A 24,776-nucleotide genomic window follows, 5' to 3' on the forward strand; every position below is an offset into this window, starting at 1 on the left:
AAAGCACTCAGTGGAACCGAACCTTCAATATTTCCTGTTAAATGCTTTCTTACCATCAGAAACTCTTAAGCTACTTTAAACAGCCATAGTTTCTAGTATTCAGAACTCTGTACAATGACATAATAATTCCACAGAGATTTACATATTTGTCAGAGAGCAGAATGTTGCTTTGGGAAAAGCATTTACCAACATTTGGACAGCCTGGTAGGTCCTCAGTAAAATTTGGCTTTCCATTCCCACTGCCACAGTGGTACAGTCTCATTTCAAAATGCTCAAGTACACCTCTACAGGAAGAAGCAAAGGGAATAACTTCTTGAACAAGACCCTACTTGCAGTACCAACCTACACTTTCAAATATCATCTCCAAGTAAGCTGCAGAAGACTAGGAATTACTTCCTTGAGAGTTCTTTCTTTAACTGAAAAAACAAACAATGCACAACCAACACAAAATAGAGCTGTAAAAAATGTTCTAGCAGACAAACAATATCTGAGAATCTTCCCTTTTACAGTACTATTTTTAACACATTTTAACAGCATGTCACACATTGCTCTGGAGTTGCAACTTGGTGTAGTTTCTGGATGACACTCATTTGGCCCCTAACAGGGGAATTCAGGCTTCTCTTTTCTACCTGTCTGTCTAACCTTTTGGTGATCTGCATGAACTTACTCCCCTTCCATTGTGTTTTGCCCTGACAAAAAAACTGCTTTTGACCCATGAAACAACCGACTCATCATACAAGAAACTCCTGCTTTATCGAACACTTAATTGTACAGTGAGTAAAGGGAATCAACTGATCTAAAGTCAACACTAATTCCTTTATATAGAACTCAATCATAAGTTTGTTGAAGTCAAGAGAATGGACTGCTCTGACTATCCAAAGACATTTGGATCAGATCTTATAACAGATCTGGTATTTCACAGAAACTTTCAAAAACCACCTGAAACAAAAGACCTGGAATATAACAAAGACAGAAGAATCTGAACTGATCTATTATGCCTCCCTTTGAAAGATGCTAGTCTTTGAAAAGATCTAAGGCAAAATTCTAAACTACATTTACAAACATGCAGATCAAAGATAACTGTTGTCACGGGTGATTTTTTTTTCCCCCCAAGTATCAACAGTATCATACCTTGGCAACACATGATGGTTGACAACAGCTTGGGATGTTCAATTTTTGATTTCTAATTTAGGCACTCAAAATTGCCCTCTGAAGGAAAATAAATTACATTGGTAACACGGGTTCCAAGAATTAAGCATTCAAAAATCATGCTTCGGTTATGTTCATAGGAGATCCTTTGTTTGCAGCTGAGGCCTACGTATCTTTTTCTTGCAAGGCATCTGAGGCAAACCCTTTGTCATCCATTCACACAACTAACACTATCATCCAGATTGTCAATCTGCATCTTGAGCATCCAGTGCCCTTTTCTTTGGATTCAGTGTTGTCCTACTATTGTTCATCTATGCTATTAAGTGTTCTCCTAATCCATTGCTTCACCTATGTTAATCTTCTCTTTGCATTCCCTTATTGCTTCTCCCTTTTATTACATTAACAGAAGTTAGTTACTTTCATTTCCAAGTTCCTGACAGCACATTCTCTCCTTACTCACCTGTAACACAGCTATGTGGAATTTTGCCTCTAATTAGTCTATAATACTAACTTCCACCATTTACTTGTAAATGGTTTAATGTAATGACTATCTCAAAGCTCTCCTCCATGCTGTTCCCATGCTATGGAATAATGCTCTGCAAACATCAACAACCCACTTCTGTACCCCACTTCAAACACTTCCTTAAGCTTATTCCTTGTCCTGACACCTCAAGAATTTTAAAAGCCAATTATTAGTGTTTCTCTTTTGCTGGAATTATCATCTGAAACACAGATTATGCAAAGATAAAACACACCTGGTCAGATCACATGAAGCTAGGTCTTATCATATCAAGATGCACCCAGGTGAACTTCCCATAGGAGGTGATATAAAACAAGCACCTAGAACAGATTCAACTTCAACTGAAAGCCAGTCCTGAGTCCACTGAAGCTTTCTAGCTTTAGTACAAGAACTGAACACAGAAAGCTACCTCATAACATTATTTTCATCCACCACCCAAACTTTCTTTTCTGAATAGCAGATAGGACCTCTGATACCTACCCGAGATCAGCCCTGCAGAAAACACATACTATTTAGCATTGTTAATTAACATTTTCCAGATACACCTGCAGTTAGTTATCTCACTGGGACATTTATGGTGCCCTTTCAGAAGTACATTGTCCTTTGCTGTTAACAGGTAGCCAATTTAATAGCCCAAGAGCAATGCAATTAACTTCTCCATAGGCTGAAATTTAAACCAGCAATTACTTCTAGTTCACTTAGAGCATCAGGCACCTTTGCTTAGGAAGCTTTCCAAATCAACTCAAAATACACCCAGTTTAGCTTTGGGAACACAATAAAAATACTGTCAGTTGCTGTATTTTATTGTTTACTAAACAATGCCTAAGGTCTAACTGGAATTTCTACATTGGAAATAGAAAAGTCTTTAAAAGAAGAGCTAGCTCATATCAAACTTGAGGTTCCTTTACACTGCCAGAAGCATATAAACGAGCACCAATGTAAATGTGAATTACATTCCTAACACATTTACTAGCTGCTGTCATCCCCAACTTGCAGTGCTATGTATACAAACTAAGAGCCCGGTGTCTTCTCTTCCTCCTAGAATACAAAGCTGATCTGTACTCACTTATGCATCATATTGATGATAATATTTCTGGATGTTTGAACACCACCAACATGAACAGCTGCAGCCTGGAACTATGTTTGCATGGTACTGTTTACTTTAGAATATAACGTTTTTACATAAAATAAATATACGAAAATCAAGTTCTAGTGTGCCCTGAAACATGTCTGAGAAAGCACGGGCTTGTTTTCCATTTGTAAGTGCAGACATACTTCCAAGTCAAACCTAGAGCTCATGTTTGTTCCTCTCTGTGATTCAAATAATCTTGCTGTTCAATTTCTTATTTATAACAGACATGCTTGTGATACCCAAAAGGAATAGAAAAATGGTATATGAAGAGTTTTTCTACACTTTTAATAAATTATACTTAGTCACTGTTTATTAATGTAAACAGGTAAAAGTTGTCATTGCTAACACACCAAAAGTTATTTGTCAGGAAGTTTAAAATAAAGCGATGGGTAGAAGAGAGGAACAAGATTATCCACACATCTCTACTGCAGTTTAAAAATATGAAGTTCTGATACAAAGGCCAATGAAATAAAGGAAAATTGACAGGGGCAGGAACAGAGTTCAGAAATCTGAAACAAAATTGAATTTAGGTACCTTTATACCTTGGGTTTCCTTGAAAATTCCAACTTTGCAGGGTCAGAACCATAAAATCAAGATATTTTTTATAATTTGTTTTTCAATGTTTATGTTTGTCTTCATGTAAATTTGCTTCAGTGGGCAGACAAAAATTGAAGCCATTATTGCTAAAAGGGTTGCCAATGTTTGTTAGCTGAACGATGAATCCCACTTCCTTGCAACACACCGTCTCTGTACATCACAACTCTACTTCCCACTGTTGTTGGATCAGAATGGAATCAACTGACACTCATTTCTTTCTTCCACAGTGCACATTGGTCAGCTTTTATTGAGAAACATTTCAATAATAATCTGACAAGACTTCTCCCTCATTTGTTTGCAATGAAAGACTTAATATCTGTGACCCAAATATGGAGACCCATTTTAAACTTGCTGAAAATTGCTTTTTAATCCTAGCTCTCGAGGATTTCCTTTGAAACCATCTGCCATACACGTCGGGTACTCTCTTCCTGTATATATACAGGATTACTAGAATATGAATTCTTTTGTATAACTTAATACATTTCAGCATATTAAAAATTTAGCTGAAATTTCCATTCTCTTCTGATTTCAACTGTATACCATCAAAATCACTATAAAAGTCAAAACTGGTGATAAGTTCATAGGAAACCCAACACCCATATTTATGTATTTACTACAGTATTTACATTGCAGTTCTAATATAGTCTAACACTGGCTAGGATTTAAGCAAATAGTTATGAGTTATTTAACTAAATAACTTATGTACATGCTTTAAATTAAGGTCAAGCATTTTCCTGGATAGGAATGGATTTAAGCATGTGCTTTCCTAACGTGAGCATAGTTTGAAGACTGAAAGACAATTAAACTTCATGATAATTAGAGATCAGAAGAGATTTCTAAATACTATTTCAAAACTATTGTTCAGCTTTTTCTATTTTCTTCCTATGAACCTTCACGCAGTTGTATTTTTATAGTATAAATACCAAGGAGAAGCAACAAAGTCACATTCATAAATAAACCGAGTCTTGAAATTGGCACATGGAACCATACGGTTTTTTTGCAATCATGCAAAACAAAATATATTGCTTTCTATCAGAATAATCACAGCCAGAGTAACTGAAGTAGCAAACATTTGGCAAGACAGATTAATAATCAATTTATTAGATTAATTTATAAAGTCAAGAACTCAAAATCCCCACACAATTGAGTATTTTAAGTGTAGAATGCTTTTAAAAAATGGTGATTTCCCTGCAAACATTCCGAGAAAAGAAGATAAGGAAAACTTGCAGAGTTTTAGTCACTTAAGGTGACACTAATATTTCAGAAGACAGAGGCCATAGCCAGTGAACTCCTTTGTTTCACATAAGCACACTGAAAGCAGTATCACTGTGCATGGGCTTCATGCTAGCTGCCCTCAGAGTCCTCATTCACATTATTCCGTTCCACAGCCAGCCACCTAATATCTAATAGATGTGAATGGCAATATGGAACCCCACACCAAAACATTCCCCATCTAACCAAAGATAGAATCCCATACCCTTTGATGCATTTTCCCTGGAAAGGAGCAGTGTTAGATACCCGATTAATATACAGGACAGATCTACACATGCAGATGTTGGAAGAATGTGGGAAAACCCACGCAAATAATTTTGTTTCAGCAATAACAGATGTTGGGAGCATCATCCTACAGACACGTTACTTTTAACACAGAACTACTCAAAGTGAGTGAGGGGGTGAGGACAAAGTCAATGTCCAATTACCCAGTTATTTCAGGGTTTCCATTTTAATGACCTTCCTGTATGATTTCACCCTTTAATTTTCCCTCTCTAATAATCATATCAAATTTTTTTTCTTAAACATCAGTGAAAAATTCAGCTGCCTAAAAGACTCTTGAGACTGCTGGTAGCAGTTTCTTAAAAATGACATGTTATACTGCCACTTATTTATGTACAAATCTAGAGCAATTCACAGGATCCTAAGACACCACTTGGAATTAGACCTGAGTGACTAAAACCAGCTTCATGTCCTGATACATTGGCTAATATGGCAAATGGATAGTAAGAGACTAACAGTGTTATGGCATTTGCAGATACATCAGTGCTGAAAAAACCAACCAAATGCATAACAAACAGATTAAAACCACCTTTGCCTGGCTATGGGAGGATTAACAAAGCCTGATCTGCATTCCAGCAGGGGACTAACCTGCTTTCCTGATAGATTCCGTTTGCCACTCACATGATCAATATAGCACCATAGCTTCTTTCTACTTTCTTCAACTCGGTCAGTGATGTTGAAGAGCGGGCGAGACACCAGGCATGTATGCAGTGCCAGTGCTGTGGCTCAGAGTATAAAATGCAATCAACACATGCTTGGTTCTCACCAAGTCTGTCTCTTCACATACAGCACACACCCCCCCCCCCCCAAAAAAAAAGACCCAACACACACACACACCTATGTAGTGAAATACATCGACAAGGCTTCCAGGCAAGGGCAGTAGAAGCACAGTCTGCAATGGCTAAGCAAGCACTTCACTGGTAACATGCAATTCCTCTACCAAAGAGCCTCAACTTCCAACTACTTATCAGAAGCAATTCAGAAAATTTTACATGTGATAGACGTAAACATTCTGATGCTATATAGATCCTCTGCAGCATCACAATGCAAAAATAAGGTTTGGTGCATGGTGAAACAAGAGAGCCATCTCTTTGTCATATACATTGGTATAAAAGGTTGCAAGAGTGGCTTCTGAATTGCCACCGTCATCTAGACAGTTTCTTTAGACTGCACGCCCTTCTTTTTAATGCCAGACTGCTACTATGTCATCCCAGAGTCTCATTTACAGAGTATTTACATCCCACTTTCCTTTACTGTGAATTAAATTGAATATCTTTAAGACCATAGGACAAAAGAAAAGTTACCAGCAACCCTTAGGGTGCTTGGAATCAGACAGATATATTTAAGTCAGAGTGCCATCACAGTGGTAGCAGGCACACATACACTGATAGCTACAAGAGACTTAAGCAACAGCTACAAATGACTGTTGCACTTTGAGAGCCCTGTATCTCTTGGATGACATGTTCTCCATCGTAAGTATCGTCAGAAAAAATCTGCTTGGCCCCTCATTAGTTCTATGAGAAATCCATAGGCAATTAACAGCCCAGAAGGAGCTGTCTAAAGCTACCCTGTATTTCTTCAGGCACATGGATAAATCTGCAGGTTTTCAATAGCTGCCACATAAAAGATGTATTTCAAAACAAAAAAATCCTCAACAGAAGAAGTAAAGACAAAGCCCCAGCTATTTACAAAACAGCTTTCTTGCAACTGACTGGTCTACCAGTACCACAGAAATTAGCGATGTGTAACTAATTGATAGAAGTCTCCTGAGGGGAGTATTGCTGCTGGTTATCTTGATATGAGAAATTTAGTCCAAAAGGATAAATTGGATGGACAGCTGAAAAGCTTTAGTTCTCCTAGTAGGAAAGGAATTGATCTGGTAAAAAATGAGATATTAGATCTCTTAAAGAGATATTATCATGTCAAAAAGCAGAGTTAGAAACCAAGTTTTCTAAGCTCTTCCAGTTGTTTTAAGATTAATGTTTTTTCTATCAGTAATGTAAATTATTTCCATCAATTATTTCTATCTGCAGACAAACAGTAAAAACTGAGGATGTAAAATTTAATATTTCTCCTATTTAAAACTTACGATATGAATATAATTATGAAATGTTTGTTATAAAAAGTCCATGTCCTTTAATTAATGATTTCATTTTTGCATCTAGTACTTTTATCAATTCCCCTTCTACTGATTCCAAGAAAAATAAGAGTATTCAGATCTGGAGAAGATTCTCTTCCTGTTTCCAGCAAAATGTTTTACCAGACTTATTTTTTTTTCCCCTGATAAGTTTTACTAACTACTCCTGTACTGATTACTCAATTCCATCAGCAAGACAGGTACTCCATTCATTACAACCATTTTTTGATAAACAAAGTAACAATAGTTATTACATGTGTTGCATGTGGGGCATGCATTTTTTCTCCCAGGTACATATAATGCAAGGTTTTTCTTCAAAAACATCTGATTTCAAGTACAGGATTACATGAAGCAACAGCTTAACTAACAAATTCTCCAAGCATACCTCAAATGGAGTATTGCTTCATCTGCATGGTTTCTGTAAAACACAATAAAGTTTCTTGGACTTCAGATAAAGAGCACTCCAATATATTCAGAAAAAAGGCAACAGATCTTATAGCCAAAGTAGCTCATGCTGTATCTCCATGTACAGCATAACGATTGTTGTCTAACCAAAGACACAGACCTTCCGGTCACCTGAACCAGTAATTCCCAGGTTACATGAAAATGAAGATTATTTCCTAACCGTTTATCTTTCTTAGCTAGTAGGCTTGAATCAAGATAGCAACTGAGTTGCACGACACGTAAACTTGATGCTGAATTAAACAAATGTGCTCACCCAACATAAAACCAAGAGGTATAAATTATGTGATTACTGTCAGAGATTTGCCCTGACTGATAAACCTCCTGATCTAGGTAACCTCTAGGCCTGACATTATGCTTACCATGTTTAAGAACATCATAAATAAATAATTGTGCCCATGGTCACACTCTGCAAATTAAAGAATCCACTAATATTAGAGGTATGCTGCAGAAAACAAGTGAATCAGAAGCACTTAGCCACAAGAACAGTCCAAAGAATGTATCCAAACTGTAACAGACTGCACAGGGCTAGAACCACATAGGTTTTATTATCACACATTAATCAGTTTCATGGAGTGTTTAGCCTATACGAAGTGTTTTACATTACACTAGCTGAGAACCTCTGCCATCCACAGAGGCCATGGTTGCCTCAGATCCACAGCTAGGGTAATTTAGAGCAACTCTACTTAACTTCTGGCTTGGTATTATTTTTGGCTACTTTTTACTCCAGAAACAGTGGCTCACATAGAAAAACAAGGTCACTAAACATGTGACATGTTTAAACAAGCAGCAAATGGTGATGCAATTCTTGGAAAATATATACATGTACTATCACACAGATTAAAATCAAAGTGTTTTTTGCCTGGAGAAACTGGTTTCTCTTATTTCATTAACAATACTGTAAAAAACCCAGTAAGGGTAAAAATTTTTTGGCACTACCTTTATTGCTGATAACTTGAGATTAGTTATTTGAAATTCCACAGAGCAGATCCTTTAATAACACCATAATATTTAATGTAACTTAATATCTCTACATATGAAATACTTTTATGCAAAAGAAATGAGCACAAAGCATCAAAAGGTATGGAAACCTATGGCAAAAATAACCAATCTAAGTTACTAACTTGGGCAGGTGGTACACCAGCTCTGACACAAACACAACAGGCTCAGACAGGTAAGCATTAGTACAAACCACCCATTGAACAACCTTAGGTTAACTTTTAAGTTCAGGTTAAGTGTTAAAACTTAAATTAAGCACATAGAAAACAGCCGAGTGGCTCCATACACCACACTGCACAAAAAGCTGATCTTTAAACTATTTCCATCATAACAAGGTTAGAAGAACCTTGCTTTTAAAAAAGATCCAAACCAAAAAACCACACAAAGCCAGTTTGAAAGAGGCCGTGACAACTTACATGAACTAAGCAAAGATTTGGCTTCACCCAGCCCATTTCAAACAAATATTTCCAAAGTCTGCTTACAGATATATGGATATAATTCTGGAATAAACATGAAATTTGTTTTTAATCTGTGATTACCTAAAAAAGCGCAGGCTTTGAGTTGCACTGATTCTAACAATATTCTACGTAAACTTAAGTTTAAGTAGCATTACATTATCCCAGCTTACCAGAATCATGCTCTGAAGAAAATGCTGGGGTGAAATGTTATCATGACCCAGGCTACAAGTTTGTTGTTTCCTGTTAGTTTCCAGACATCTTGGTCCCATATGTATTCCTTGCTTGACTGTGTATGACAGAGAAATATAGTAGCATTGGCAAGACCACAGAGAATAATCACTACTCTGTACCTCAGAGAAAAGTTGTTTAAGCTGCATTCTCAAAATGGCCCTGCTGTAGTGGATAGGTGTACTGCTGCAAAGACCACAATTTAAAAATTAGTGTTTAAGTGTTTCCATAACACATTTTTTTGATACTGAATGCATATGGTTTATTACAAGACTCAAGAACTCTGACACTGTGAAGGATTTATGAGCTATTATTCCAGACAAAATTAGTCGTTACATGAAAAAGCACCAAGAAGCTATCCAAACTGGAAATAAGCAGGGGGAGGAATCAGAATCAGGGTGGACTTTGTGCTATCATTATAAAGCTAGAGCAAATAAAACTGGCATTTACAGATATGTCTCACCTGCAAGAACTTAACAACCTGAAGGTTTAATCTTCTACTCAGGACTTCACAGAATCATACCTACAGAATATTGGGTCAAAATCTAGCTAACCTGACATTACACTGAAATAAAATGCATGCAACAATTTGCAATTGAATGCCGGACAAGAAATAATCATGACCGTTTGCCATGATGTTGCAAACAAAACTCTTAGCAAGAGGCACACAATCAGAGAGGCATACAATCAGCTCAGATCAACTCAACTGCTTTGTTCCATTTGTTGTCACTGGCATCAATGACAGAACAAAAAAGCAAACCATGGGACAACCAGAGCAGGAAGTCAGGACTCTGAAAGATGGTGTTTCCAAAAATACCACTAGAGCAACAGTATTTTCTATTCTAATTAAATCTACAATCTAGAAAATTCAACATATCATAAGTACTGGTGTCTTAGCCTCCTTCTTCCCTCCCCCATCACTGAATAGACAATATAGTAGAAACAGTGAGCTTGGATATCACTGTACCTAGTTTAATTTGAAGGAAAAGTAAACATCCTACTTCTCTCCCCACTCCAAAAAACCACATTTTTTAGGGATCCTGCTCACACAAAAACAAGGGGCTTGTGGTGGTGTTTTCAATTCTCCACCTTCTATGGAGGATAACATGCCGAGGAGCTATTTTAAGAACATCTCATTCACTAAGGTCTCCAATTCAGTCTTCAGGGACACAGATTATTTTCTTGCTGCTTCAACACCTTTACTGGCATGACATTTGCTTCAGAGGAAGTTCATTTGCTGTTCCAACATCAAAACAGAGCAAGAGCAGCTGCCATGAGAGGGATAAAAGGAAACACTGGTGACAAAGAACAACAGGGTCATTTCTTTGCACCAGAAATGTAGAACAGAGAACTGCAGAACTGTCACTTTCTCCAAAAAGCTGCAGGGGATAAATACCTCCCCTCTACCTCCTGCAACTGGTGTTTAGCAGTAAGAAGGAAAATGAGATAAAGAACTAAACAATCATGTTCAAGTTTTTAAATGGCAAATTATTATAAACCAACATTAAGCACCTGCACGCTCCCATTTAAAGCCAAGCTCATGCTTAAGCTCTGCAGTGAGCAAAGAATTCAGTAACTCCTGAAAATTCAAAAGAAAACACTTTTGGCTAGAAAGCACTACAGGGTATGGAGCTCAGTGTTTTGGAAGTGATAGTCTTTGGGATGAATTCAAGCCCCAGCGCTAATCATGATCTTCATATCTGTATATACAGTATATTGAACAAACTTGGGGCAAAGCTGTCAACTGCAGCACGACCACCACAAAAACTGCACTGCAAAAGCCACAAACAGGGCTGACAGGCCAGTGAAGTGTCTGTAGAGTCTGATCTCCAACATCAGAGATACTGTGTATCTTAGATGACAGCAGCTGCCATTTACACTAGTCGTCCCCTACCCCATGGCTCAGTCCTATCTGTGTAGCTCCACTGAAGTACGCACCATTCCATCATTTTAATCACTTTTCAAAGAAGCAGCCAAATTCCCACACTGCTGCTTTAAAGACAAAGATGAAGCTTATCATGGTCAACACATCTTTTTGATAGTCTAACAAGCTTATGCTAGGTCATCGACTTAGTTCAACTAGTTGATTTCCCTCCCCCCATCTTCTTAATACATTGCCCAGGGCAGGACAGGGATTTGTCCCTCATTCAGCAAGACAAGCAGAACCCTGCCCTCCTCTTAGATGAAGGCATATTGCCATCCATGCAAACTTTAAGGCACAAACCTTTTACATAATCAAAGATAAAACAAAATATTTTTTCCCTCTACTCTTCACTGCATTTTGTTAATGATTAATTCATTCCCTTCCAGTTTTATAGAGAAAAGGTTTTAAAGATGAGAACTCTAGAAAAATATTCTTTGCAAAGAAAGGGACTAATACACACCAAAAGGAATTTTAACCCTATGATAGTTTGTGTACATGAATATTTATTCTGTTGTATGTTGGGATCACAGTTTATTCAAAGCATGATATTTATCTGGCTAACCAAACCCCCTCATATTCACAGGCATTAGCACAGTGTTTACAACACCTTAAGGGCTTCAGCATTAGGATTTATTAATAAAATATTACCAGGGTGTTGCAGAAAACTGAGGACTGTATCTGCAGAGTTGTATATCAAGGTATGTGTGGGCTTGTCAAACACCCACATGATGAATTATCAATAGTGCAGCCTGGAGTAACCCTTTTGTGGATCAGAGACAAATCTGTGCAAGTATTTTATTATGCAGTGTTCCACTTCGCATTACTTTTTATGCATTAAAGGGTCACAAAAACCCCTACGTGCATAAGTGCTGAAGGACATTTATGCACAATACTCAGCCATGAAATCAAGAGACTTATTCTAATATTCAGAGTCCTGTTTTCACAGCTAGTTCTTGTGGTACAAGAAAAAGCCCACAAAACCTATGTCTGGAATTGGACCATAATATTTTACACTGTGCAATATGACACAACCTTGTTGCGAAATTTAAGGTTAAAACACTGCTGAGGAGCAAAGAAATGGAATTGGCTGATTACAAATTGTGTTCCATCCCTCACCCTTATGCAGAGCACTGTCAAGAAGATTATACCCCTGCAAAGCAAGTAGCAAATTCAAAGGGAAAATAAATCTCTGAAAGTCAGAAAAGACTAAACTTGATACAGTAGATTTTCAGAAAGGGACAAGCCCGTGCCCTGTGTTTCTTATGCCCAGCTATACGTAGTTTTTAAATGAGTTTAGCGAAGGGTGCCTGATAAATCTAGATATACTAGCATTCAGTGTTTGATACTCCAACAGCAGACTTGCTACTGCTTTACAGCACTCTTACTGTGAATAAAATAGTAAGAGACAGATGCATGTCCCCATGAATAACTGTCTTCACCAGTAAGGGATTAGAATTGATCTGTCATGTTTCATCAGCAGTAGTCACCAATCACATATCTCCATGCATCACTGGGGATCACAAATTAGTTGCAATCAAACTGGGCTTTGGCAGGATCTACCGCAGTGTCTCTACCTGCCCAGTTCAAATTACTACGGTTAGATTTTGCCAGCTCACTCATTAAGCAGCTCAAGCTCATTGAACTACTCACAAAACACTCTTGCTCAAAGGTATATGAGCCAGCTCTGTAATGAGCTCCCCCTCAGCAGACTTATGCTTCTTATACAAAGGCATTAAACAACAAGGAAGCACTGACTTACAATAGTACATAATTAATTCATTCTGCAACCCTGTTCTAAGTAGGAGTGATTCATGTAACTAATAGGTAACACTCTCAATTAACAGACCTGTACTGAGGAAAAAAAGGGTCTATTAGAATTTGAGCACACTGTCTGCAAGTTTCATGTTTCCTTAATATTCTTTTAAAAGTTTTCCTTAAACATACCTCTGTATCAATCAACTAGATCTTGTCTCTCTGAACTTTCATAGCACAAAGTACCTAAAAAGCAGTTGAACTGACAGTCTTAAGCTTCACAGCAAGACAGAGGCCAGGGACACCAACTAAAAGCATTTATAAACCCAGTGTGGAAGGAAGATACACTTGTTAGGGTGGGTCATTCAACACTGGCATCTGATGTAACTCCATATGGATGTGTCAGATAAGTGCATCCCTCCAGCTGCCACCTCACTAGTCTCTCACCTCATTGAAAAGAGCTGGTTCAACTTCAAAGGGCAAATAAAAGATGGATAATATGGCTGTATCATTTAATTAAACTAAAATAAATAAAAAATATAGTGGCTGCCAGATTTTACTTACACTTTACAGACATGGAAACTGGGAAACCTTGTAGTAGTCCAGAGTCAAAAGCTGTCATGAAAACTGGTGGCAACACCAGGACTGAAACTCAGTTCACTTTTGCTCTCACTGCTGAAAATTCAGCTACATTACAACATCTAATGACACTTTCAGAGTATTTAAGACACTTATTTACTAACATACAGCCAAAAGTGAAGTCACCATGGATCTGATTCACTAAAGCTAATAGAAAAATGTTGTATAACAAATATAGCATTCTGGTTCAGGCAACTAACCCTACTCACCAAATAGCAGACCTACAAGTTGCCCCAGATCACTTGGTGGAAATACATAAGTAAGTGGTCAGACTGAAGGCTGGCTGAGCTGGTGAAACTGCTGACTTTTTTCTTTGATATTTACTGAAGATAGTAATCCAAAACCTTGAGATGGTTGGTGTTTTGATGATAACAATAAAGAAAAGGGGCATCAATGAACAGTACAAAGCTTTTTCAACAGTTTACATATGGTATTATTGTTTAAAGTAGTCTGTTTTTCATAGAAATACAGGAAACATTCATGACATTGTAACGCATTATGTGATATTTTTGATGGAAAGCTGCACACATGTAGCCTCCTCAACTACCACAGACACTGAATACAATTCCCCATTGTGTTGATCTTTCCTTCAAGTAATAAGGATAAAAATACAGCAGGACCTTCAGCTGGTGCTTCCCTCAGGTTAACTGGCAACTGGTTTGCTCATGATGAAGTGTAAACAGATGCTTTAAACACTAATGAGAAGTGGATCCAATTCTCATCTTTTCATGAGCACAATACTTGAAAGAACAGGTTCTCAGGGACATACACTGCTCACGGGGCGATGGCTACACATAGCTTTAAAATGTGCTACCTGAATTACTCTCTATCCACCCTGCTTAATAGCAAACATTGCTGGTCATAAGCTTCTCTCTAAAGGCGCCATATAGTGAATGGGGAAAGAAATATTAAGGTGATGTCCAGACACACCTAAATTAGATTCCTCCAGACAGGGATGCAGTGTGCCTCTTTACCCTTTAGCGATAAGGAGCCTACAGAGATCAGGCTCCTAGATTAGTCACCAAAACTGCCCATGTCTGTGAACGCTTGTCAATATGAAGTCATTACAAGACTTTCAGTTTATGCTAGAAAAAGGTTGACTTTTTCCGTATCACCAAACACTGTTTATGACCATAAATTCAACTACAGTCCAGCAGCAAGAACAAGATAAATCATGTCTTCCTTCCCTTCTTTCCCCAATATGCAATTGAAGATGATTGACTTCCAGCAAATACACCAGTAAAAATTCAACTCTACTGAAAAATCAATTGTTTGAAACCATGTGATCCAATTCACTCAGTAACATACCCAACAAAAAAAATTAAGATGACACTCCATATTTGGACTTGAATAATGCCAGACACATTAATCTGCATACAAATTTAGAAACCAAGATTCCAAACAACGATTATTAAGCAATTGTTCATTTTAACTACTTGGAAAGATTTTGCAATAACAGAGAAAGAAAAAAGTCCATAATGAAAATGTGTGGGAGAGTTTTAAAAGCCTTCAAGTCCTCACAGCACTCCCCTATGCCCAGGTCCACCCAACCTACTTTGCATCCACTTCCTTCCATTGTCCCCCACACCACACCTCTCCAGAGCTTGAGGGGAAGAGTCACATTAGCAGTTTGTTATCAACTTCAATAGTTAGACAGCTAGAAATACAAGCTCTAAATAAGTGTTCTGTCTCTTCTTCCAATACATAGTGTTATAAAATGGCTGTAAACCACATCTGCTCTTGCTTATTTTTAAAAATTAAAGTCTCTGTTTTAAAAACTGTTTCACAATAGCAAAACTCTACTACAGTTCCGGACTGGAATATTAGCTAACAATATTTCAAAGTGCAACAGAACAGTTTTAACAGGGAAACTTGTCTTAACTCTTGCAAGGCTTTTCTTGTTTACATCCTCAAACAGCAGACAAAGTTTCCAAAACCCGTTCTTAAAAAGATTTTGCACTCAAGTTTTAGGAGTTACTGCAGGCTTCCACATTTATAGTTTTCTTTCCCCCATGCTGTATAGGAGTCCAGTGATGTTGTTCAGGGTTTTAGACACACAGAGGAAAAGATAGATCACAGTACTTGATACTGTGCCCTCAGGGATTTGTTGGTAAAACTTCAGCAATGCAGTTGTACTGTTATAGTTCTGCTAGTCATTTTTCCAGGAACCAGATGCAGCAAGGAAAAGGCTGTCAGCTCACCCGCAACAGGGGCACATCCAAATTCACAAATTCACCATCAGTCATTTAGTTCCTCTGGAACTGCTCACCCAGTTTAATCACATGAAGGAACATCTTTATCACTATCAGAGTTAATTTAACTCTACTACCACCATGGGTAAGGCTCTGGTAACCAGGAGTTTTTCTAAAGTAAAACCATTAATTAGGTACAATTAATATTGAAAAAAGAAAGTGGAAAGCATTAAAATTGTCAAGCTTTTATTAATCTCTATGTTTTAGGGAACACTTATGCTTATACGAACCACACTGCATTCCCCCAGCATGCAGATTCATGGCATAAGCGAACAAAAAGGCACAGAAGAAAATTTTGTCCTAGGTTAACACTACTTCACATTTGAAACTTGACTTCTGAGCACTGTAATGAGCACGCCGCAGCAAGCCTCAGGAAAACAGAGAAGAGTCGCCTATAGCGTCTGGCAAGAGCTATCTGCTGAAGGGATCTGAAACCTCCGATATTTTTTTTCCTCCTGACCCAAGGGAAGGGGGAAGCTCACCCCACAGTGACTCTGGGCTTCCCACCCGCTTCTGGAGCCCACAGGCAAGGCTCGGGCCCTCAGTGCCTGCACTCCCCACTCTCCACAGTCTCACTTGCTTCAAGCCTTCGAAGTAAAGCCTTCGAGCTTTACCTTCCGGTCTTAAAATCGAAGGGAAAAAAAAAAATCCACAAGAAAAAATTAAAAACCCCACCCCACTCACCTCCCTCCCCCTAAAACACCGAACCCCACACATTTCGAGGCCACCACCTGTGTTTAAAGCACATTCGCCTTTCCGTTAGCTTATTTTGGGAAAGACAGTTTTATAAATCACCTTCCTCTGGAGAGCGGGGCTGAGGCACAAACATCTACCTCAGGAAACCGAGCTCCTCTTCCCCCGCTCGGCCCCGGGCGGCGCGGAGGGCCGGCTCGCCCCGGAGCCCACACAGCCCCGCGGGCCCCCGGCCGGCCGGAGGGCGCCGGGGAGCCAAGAGGCGAGCAGAGGGCCGCGCTGAGCTGCGTTGTGGCCCGCTCCCCCGGACCAGCTCCCGCCCCGCTCCCCGCCACCCCTCAGCACCCGCAGTGACCTCCGCGCCCCGCCGCGTCCTCATCTCACCCCGCCCTACAGCCTCATTGGCTCCTCCCGCCGTTCATCAGCTGGCTTCTTACCTCCCATTGGCCAGCTGCCCACCTGCAGACGAGAGCGCCGACGGCTTCCTCGTCCGTCACCCGGCGCCGCGCACTACGATTCGAAGAATAACGGCTCCTTTAACGCCCATCGCCGCTAACCACTCGTAGGGAGAGCTGTCAATCACGTTGCCGCCTGGCCTCCTGGTACTATTGGCCCAGTGACCCCTTTTCGGGCTTTCCTTTCTCCTCATTGGCTAATTAGATCGGATAGGGGGCGGTGATTGGGCAAAAAGCCGGGCTTGGGGGCGGGATTCGGCTCAGAGGGAGAGCCAATTGGCCAGTGCGCTGGAGCGGCAGCATGTGATTGGCAGGAAAGGTGAAGAAGGCGGGGCCGCCTGAGGTGAGGGTTGTATGAGGTGAGGGAATCTCGCGGGGTCTCGCTAGCTCTGGGCGCGGAGGCGCGCGGTGATTGGGCGGCAGGGGTCAAGGGGGCGGGACTGAGTCAGGGAGTCTCCGCAGCGGCCGAGTCCTATGGGCCGGCCGAGCTGGGTCCCGCTCGTTGATTGGGTGGGGGCGGCTCTCGCGGAGCCTGGTGGGCCGGGTCCGATTGGCTGCGGGCGGGTGTCGGGGGCGCGCGTGCCCCGCATGGGGGCGGGGGGGGGGGCCGGCAGGCAGGCCGGGTGCGCGTGCCCGCTGTGCGCTCCGCGCTGGGGCTCCGTGAGGAGGTGAGTGGCGGCGGCGGCGGCGGCGGCGGGTCGGGCGGCCCAGGCGGCGGCGGCGGCGGCGGCGGCCGGGGGGCGGAGCGGCGCAGCGCGGCGGGGGCCTGAGAGCCCGCCGCCCCCCCCCACCTCTGCCTGCCGCACGCACGCACGCAGCGGAGACCCCCTCCCCCCACCCGGCCCCGGCCCTTCCCGCCCCGCCCCGCCCCGCCCGCCGGAGGGGGGGCCGCAGCCGCCGGCGCCCCCCGCTGAGGCGCTGCCCGCCGCCGGCGCTGGGTCAGGCTGTCAGGGCGCCGCCGCCCCCATCGCATCTTCCCCGCGCCCCCTTTATCCCCCAGCCCCGCGCTCTCCCCTGTCATCCATTTGTCACTTTCCCCGCTCTCATTTCCCCCCCTTCGCCCCTTCCCCCTCTCCCTCCCCCGTGGCTTCCTTTCCTGCCCCGTCCCTGTCTCTTCCTCCATCTATTTTTATCTTTTCATCCCCTTTTGCCCTCCCCCTCCTCTCCTCGCTCCTTCCGTCCCTCCTCACTTTTTCTGGGTGCTTGTGTGTGTGTTTCAGGGCCTTCGAGGAAAAGTTGCAAACTCCCAAGTTTTTTTTTTGTTTTGTTTCTTTTTTTTCTATATTTGAGGGAGCAGGTGTCTGAAAGGAGGGAGCTATGTAGGAGGTGCCTGGGCGCTCAGGGAGGTTTCGAGGAGATAAATGGAGAGGATGTGGGAATGGAAGGGGTAGGCTTGTCAGACCTCGCAGGGTGTTCCAGGGAAGAGACTCCAAATCCTCCTTCTGGAGGGAAGGGGGATTGATGCCCGTATTTCTTTTTTATTAAAAACAAAAACAAACAACAAAACAAAAGTGAAGGAAAAAAAACCAAACAAAACCCAACCCAGTTGCCCAAGGATGGAGTTTCAGTAGCCGACCACAGCTGGACTCTTGGGGGAAGAGGGTTCGTGCACTCTGGCTCACGCACACATGAAGAGATTCTCCAAATTGTTTGGCTTCCTGAAGAGATAAGGCCAGCTGAGCTCAATGCTTTTAAAGGTGGGCCGTGTATGATGAAACCCAACTTCTTTTAAAGTGTAGCAGATTTCATTTTTATGGCCAAATGACAGCTTGACCCAGTTGTTATCCAATCAAAGGGCATTTTTTTGAATGTCTCTTTGTGGCACAACAGCCAACGCAAAAATGATGGCGGCTTACAATGGCGGTACGTCTGCAGCAGCAGCAGGTCACCACCACCACCATCACCACCACCTTCCTCACCTCCCTCCTCCTCACCTCCATCACCACCACCACCCTCAACATCACTTGCATCCAGGCTCTGCAGCTGCGGTACATCCCGTACAGCAGCATGCCTCTTCGGCAGCTGCGGCCGCAGCAGCTGCGGCCGCGGCCGCAGCAATGTTAAACCCAGGGCAGCAGCAGCCATATTTCCCATCACCGGCACCGGGTCAGGCCCCTGGACCAGCTGCAGCAGCCCCAGCTCAGGTACAAGCTGCAGCAGCTGCTGCAGTTAAAGCGCACCATCATCAGCACTCACAACATCCACAACAGCAACTGGATATTGAGCCGGACAGACCTATTGGATATGGAGCCTTTGGTGTTGTCTGGTGAGTAAAGAAAAAAACCTGAACCGATTTTTCCGTTTCATTTTTTTTACCAGATCATAATTCATTCTTGTTTTTGTCATTTGAATCTGAATACAAGAAAGCTGCTTACTACAATTTTTTTTACCAGTTCTCTGTTCTTCGAAAGTTGGCTTCACTTGTTTCTCTTGGCAGAACAAGGTTTAGAGTGGTGAGGAGCAACCTCTGACTAACAGGCCACGCCATCAATCTCTTTTGAGACAAATGCAACGTGTTTATATACCTTCTGTGCATTTTATTAGAATGTGTATGTTATGTAGCTAAGCTGTGCTCTTCCTAAAGCTTCAGGTTAACAAATGAGCATTAGAATATATGTTTTGACCTGACTTAAGTGTTAGAAATTAAAAGCATATGAAAATGTCTTCCTTCTTCAGTCACCTGTCAAGATCTTTGTTTAGGAGACTGTTTGACCTGCGGTAGCATGCTACCTGAAACAGAATATCTGAACTTCGTTCTCCTCTCATAAATGTAAATGGGATTTTCTGTCTTCTGCCTACAGTCCTTTTATTCCCCCAGCTGCTATTTCAGGGCATTTTGTCAGTAGAGCGTAATCTCTTCTGACACGTTTTGTGGCCACCTTAATATAATGTATGTGATTATTGCCCTTCAGGATCACTGAAGCAAAGCTGGCATGATTTTTTATATTTTTTTTTTTATTTTTTATAAATGGTTGTCAGTTTACTGTACTCTGAAATGTTCATTAGAAACATGAAAGCTGCCTTGGTGCTGTTTTTTAGAGCAAGCGTGTTGCAGCACACTTCCTGTATCACAGATGCAAAGTTTGAAGTGTCCCTACAGAACTTTCCACAGCATTCAGTTGACGAGGCTTTCTGTGGTGCTTATGGAGTTTTGCTTTACGTACTGTCATACTTTAATTTTACTGAGATAGAAGTATTAAGTGGCCAGGGTTGCAGTCTGTACCAGCATATGGTGGCAAAGTGCTTTGCAGGATAGGCTTCAGAAGAGCAAGACATGTTTTTCCTTTGTCCCAGCCCTTAAAGTTGGCCACTCATAACCAGACCAGTGTTCGTCATCAAATCATGTTTTCTAAGAAGGCTGAACAAGCTGCACAAACTAGGTGCAGGTTAATGTTCCAGTTGATCTTGTGTCCCTTAATTCAGAAGGCCTGGGGAGCTAATTTAAATGCTAAGTTTTCAAAGTCATAGGGGTGCTCTTGTACGGCTAGCACTGCTGCGATCTTGCAGTATAAAAAAGTCAATATCAAAGAATGAAAACTGACAAAAATTCCGCTGTAAAAATTATTTAAGGATTATTTCCATCTGTTCATTTTTTTTAATCAAATGTGGAGTTTTTTTAACTTAATTGTTACAGGCTTACTTAAATTTAGATTGTTTTGTAAGGTCAGACCTTGTTATTGTTTCTACAAGCATTTTGTTTACCTGTGTATGTTTCCTAGGTCCTTATTTTCTGAGTTCTATTTGCCAAAAAATGAGGTGCAGAGAGAGATCTGCTTTCATAATATTCAGTAGAATGAAAGGTCAAGCTTACATATTTTAATACAATGTCGTTAGTAGTGCTGAGGGGAAAAAAAGAAGTGTAGAAAGAAGGCTCTGCTCTTGAATGACATCAGGTAGAACAGTGCCAAAAGAGTCCACCCATCCCTAGACCATGCAACTGCATCCACACAAGCAGGAATTTCCATTGGTGGGACTATGCTTGCAAAGTTGTAACTACAGCTTTTACTTCAAGATAAGAGCAGCTTAAAAAAAAAAAGAGGGAGGTGATTGAATAAAATAAAAGCAGAAGCTTGGAGGTCGGATTTCCTTTGGTAAAGCTGTAAGGCTCCACAGACTGAGAATGTAATTGGCTGAAATACAGTTCCTCTTTGCTTACATATATTTGATTTCAGTGGTCACTGTTAGGCTCTTGGCATTTCCTATTAACTTCTGCAAGTGAATGCAGACTGAATTTAAGACTTTGTGAGCAATAATTAAACTCAATTTTAGATTTCATTCAAAACATGAAAGAATACCCCTGTAATTTCATTTTAGCTATATGAGATAATGCAACTGGACATAAACGTTGATTTGGATATTTGTGGTGTAAGTTGATTTAGACATGAAAAACATACACTTTGGTACAAGCGTAACAAAATTTTTAGTAACTTAAGGCCTAAGCTAATTTTGAATAAGGATTCTGTTGCTTATTTGTATCTCTCTCTGAGCATGTGTTGGCACTAATAGATAAGAAGTTCGTATCTGTACTTCTGAGGGAAATGGATGTTATTCTACAGACAGTTTGAGTATTTGAAGAAGCAGTCTTTCATCTTGCTACTCACATGTGTCATTGCATTGTCTAGAAAGATACAGCTCATCCTGCAGTTAAGTTTAGCTCGTCAAATAAGTCATCAGTAGCGTGTGGCATTGAGTTTCCCATTAGCTTACTGAGAGATTATGACTTGGCAGTTGAATTAGCATTTGTCATTAGTTCATTTGTCTGGTACTTTATGATGTTTTGGGGTAGCTAATGTACTGCTGGAGTTTTTCACTCATGATGAGCCAAAGCATCGTGCTTCAGCATTTTCATTATTAACTCATGCACGCTTGTATTGCTGCTGCTAGTATTTGTACACGCAAACTGTATCGTTGCTCATCTAGTCATCATTATATTTTAAATCAACTATCCTTGGCACATTATCTCCTTTGACCACATGTGGATTTTAAAGTGAACTTAACCCAAGCTGGAAAAGTAGAAAATTTCATGAACAATCGGCATTAAATTGTTATATTTATCCATTTTCATTGTGCTTTGACATAAAGATGTGCATAATAATGCAATACCAGTGCTTGGTGTTTCACCAACTGTGACAAAAGAGGTGGTGGGTGGTGGTGGAAGTTGCTGAAGCAGGAAAAGATGTGTAGGTACCTTCCCCCAGGTTCTGCAGATTTGCTTAACTGCGCTCTAGTTTGGCAAATTGCCATGAACAAAGTTGCGTACCTAATTTGCTGAAAATACAGCAATCTGCTCTTTTAAGTATTTGCTGTTAACCCATTCTTAAAGTGTTAAAAATACCCGGGTTTTAGTTTCAGTGACAAACGCAGTGCCCCGTGTTTCAAATTGCCTATCAGATTTTTGGGAGTCTTGTGTATATTCTAAGAATAAGGAGCTGTCCTTTGCAGAAGTGCTCCCTATTTTGCTGGGGAGATATGCTACTGCCATCTGGTGGGATTCTTAATAATAATAATAATACTAATAACAATAATAATAATAAATATTTGTTAAACCTGCCAAGGCTCATAGGTTTTGGAGTGAGGGGTAAAGCCTTAATACCTCTGCAAGAGGCGCTCATGGTGTTTTCATGCAGGATTCCTAGACCAGTGAAGAGGGACTGCAACTTCTGTGGAGGTAGACAGGGGATAATTACTTTTGTTGCTGGTTCAAGCTGCTAACACTGCTGCTGAAATTTTATGAAAAGGTCTTGTTGGTTGGGTTATATCCACTCCCGTGGGATAAGAAACTCTGACTCTGTAAGGTATGTGGGGATTGTATTTGTCTTATGTGTGTCTCTAATTTTGAAAAGTTAGTCATTCATCAGAGATTGTGAAATCAAGCAATCTGTTTTATTATTATCAAAACTACATTAAAAGGCATCTCTGTGGGAAATCTGTAACAAATGACAATAGAAAAATGTTGTGGTTTTTTTTTAAAGTCCTGATTTACACAATTTTAATTCGCAGTGTGGTTTTTAACATATTTGCTTCTAATGCTTTTTATTCAGAAAGTTAAACAGCAGTATAATGTTCCATATAGTTTGGCTGTTGATGTTGAGACAGGACTTTTAAAGGCAGAAATAATTTAGCCTAAATCTACTGTTCATTCCTGGCTTTCAAAGGCTTAAAATCGCTAAAGTTATTGCTAAATAAAAATCAAAATAATATTGCATACAGTTGATTGTTGCCTGGACCCTGGAACTATTTTAAGAGGGTTTTATCGCTATGCTGGTACTAAGCACGGCAGTAAGAAAGATGTTTCCAGGATAAACTGATAATCTCCTAACTGTTAAGTTAGAGGAATATGTCATGCTGAGCAAGTATGCATTAATAGATAATTTGTTTTAGACAAAATTGCTAGAATATATATTGGGGGGGGAAAAAAAGATGTTATAGCTTCAAAAAAGTATGAATAATGGCAGGATAAGTTCTTCTGATGTCTGATATTGCTGTGAACCATGATGATGTTTTGCACAGCTAATGCAAATAATAATGCAAAAGTCCAGTGTGGTAAGCATGAAAAGTTTAGAAAAAGCTGAGTGGTTAAGTTTTGTTTTATGAAACCCTTTGAGACTTTCAGTGTGAGAGATTTTTTTTTCCTTAAGCTAAAGTGGTTTGTATCATGACCTTTTTCCAGTTCCTCAAAACTCACCTGTTAGTAGAAGGCAGTACTTGAGCATTAGGAAAATGTCACATGTTAAACAGCATTTGGATGGACAATTGTTTGGTTTGCTTTAAACTATTTCATCTGACATTTTGTATTAGTCTAAAATTACTTTTTTGTTATTAGTCAAAAAAATACAAAAGGACTCTAAAATTTGTCCTGGAGCTCTCATTGTGAGTGAGACTGAGCGTAAATGGAGAACTGTAAGCAGGAAGTGATAGCTCTGGTAGGTGGAACAAAATATCCACCAGAATTGGATAAAGAGGCTCTGGGAGGAGTAATCCACACCAATAATGTTATCCGGCAAGGAGATCCCTACAAAACATTCAAACTAAGCAAATCCAAAACAAATCCAAAGAGCCTTTTAAAGTACTGATATAACAGCTGGCTAAGATGCAACAACAGTACTAATCAAGAATATAATTCAGGGTTTTTCTTAAGAGTGCAGAACATCTGCAGTGTGATATGTTGATTTTTGGTGTAGTGAAATTTGCTTTTAGTAATGGGCAACAAAAATATTTAAAATTAATAAATAAAATGGTCAGAAAGAGTTAAAAAAAGTCCTTCCAGGATATTTGGAGGACTTGGCTTCTGTGTTGACCGTTGTATTTATCATTGCTGGTGATCTTTGCTCCATCTAGCTAAATATGAAGCTTTTCCATTCACATGATACATGTGCTTTGTCTACGTAGACTGTATCAGAAAAATGTGAACAGAAATTTCCAGCTAGGAAAGATTACAACTGTTTACTTCTTTCCAGTTCAAGTATGCAAACACTTTCCATTAGAAGCTATGATATAAATGTCATTATTATTGCCTGACTTCTTCTGGATGACATTTTAAAAATAATGTCGCCTTTCATTTTTCAGCTGGGTAGCGTGTCTTTACTACTAGGAGCCTGCCTTGAATGGGCTGTGAGTTTGGGCCAGAACCATTCCAGATAGGAGCACTGCAGTGAATGCTGGCTTCTTTGGTTTTCTGCTTTTTGTGTTATACTTCAGTGAGATTTTCTGTTGTCTGGGGTGTCTGATGCAGATAGGCAGTCATTTCCTAAGAAAGAGACTGAGTCGTTTCTATCCAGTTTTTTCTTGGAGGAAACCATGAGGATGCCTAAGGCAAAAGAGGCAA

General features: G+C 40.4%; 2 protein-coding genes across 8 annotated transcripts in view; one reads left to right on the top strand and one right to left on the bottom strand.

Moving 5' to 3' along the window:
- The window catches only part of LYRM9 (LYR motif containing 9), a 45,328-nt gene extending 28,322 nt beyond the window's left edge, over nucleotides 1–17,006 (bottom strand). The window contains exon 1 of one of the 4 annotated variants that reach the window (XM_064467677.1): nucleotides 16,599–16,840. The gene's annotated coding sequence lies outside the window, so the exon portion shown is untranslated. Of the gene's footprint in view, nucleotides 1–16,598; nucleotides 16,841–16,933 lie in introns of those variants that run through there. The other 3 variants (XM_064467675.1, XM_064467676.1, XM_064467674.1) reach the window with 3 other exon arrangements.
- A 540-nt stretch (nucleotides 17,007–17,546) lies between these two features.
- Nucleotides 17,547–24,776, top strand: part of NLK (nemo like kinase) — a 67,735-nt gene continuing 60,505 nt past the window's right edge. The window contains exons 1-2 of one of the 4 annotated variants that reach the window (XM_064468178.1): nucleotides 17,547–17,619; nucleotides 18,782–19,217. In XM_064468178.1, coding sequence (XP_064324248.1) covers nucleotides 18,793–19,217 — 425 coding nt within the window. In that variant the 5' untranslated portion in view covers nucleotides 17,547–17,619; nucleotides 18,782–18,792. Of the gene's footprint in view, nucleotides 17,620–17,660; nucleotides 19,218–24,776 lie in introns of those variants that run through there. The other 3 variants (XM_064468177.1, XM_064468179.1, XM_064468176.1) reach the window with 3 other exon arrangements.

Source organism: Phalacrocorax carbo, chromosome 17 (genome assembly GCF_963921805.1).
Source record: "Phalacrocorax carbo chromosome 17, bPhaCar2.1, whole genome shotgun sequence".
In the NCBI taxonomy this organism is placed as follows: Eukaryota; Metazoa; Chordata; class Aves; order Suliformes; family Phalacrocoracidae; genus Phalacrocorax; species Phalacrocorax carbo.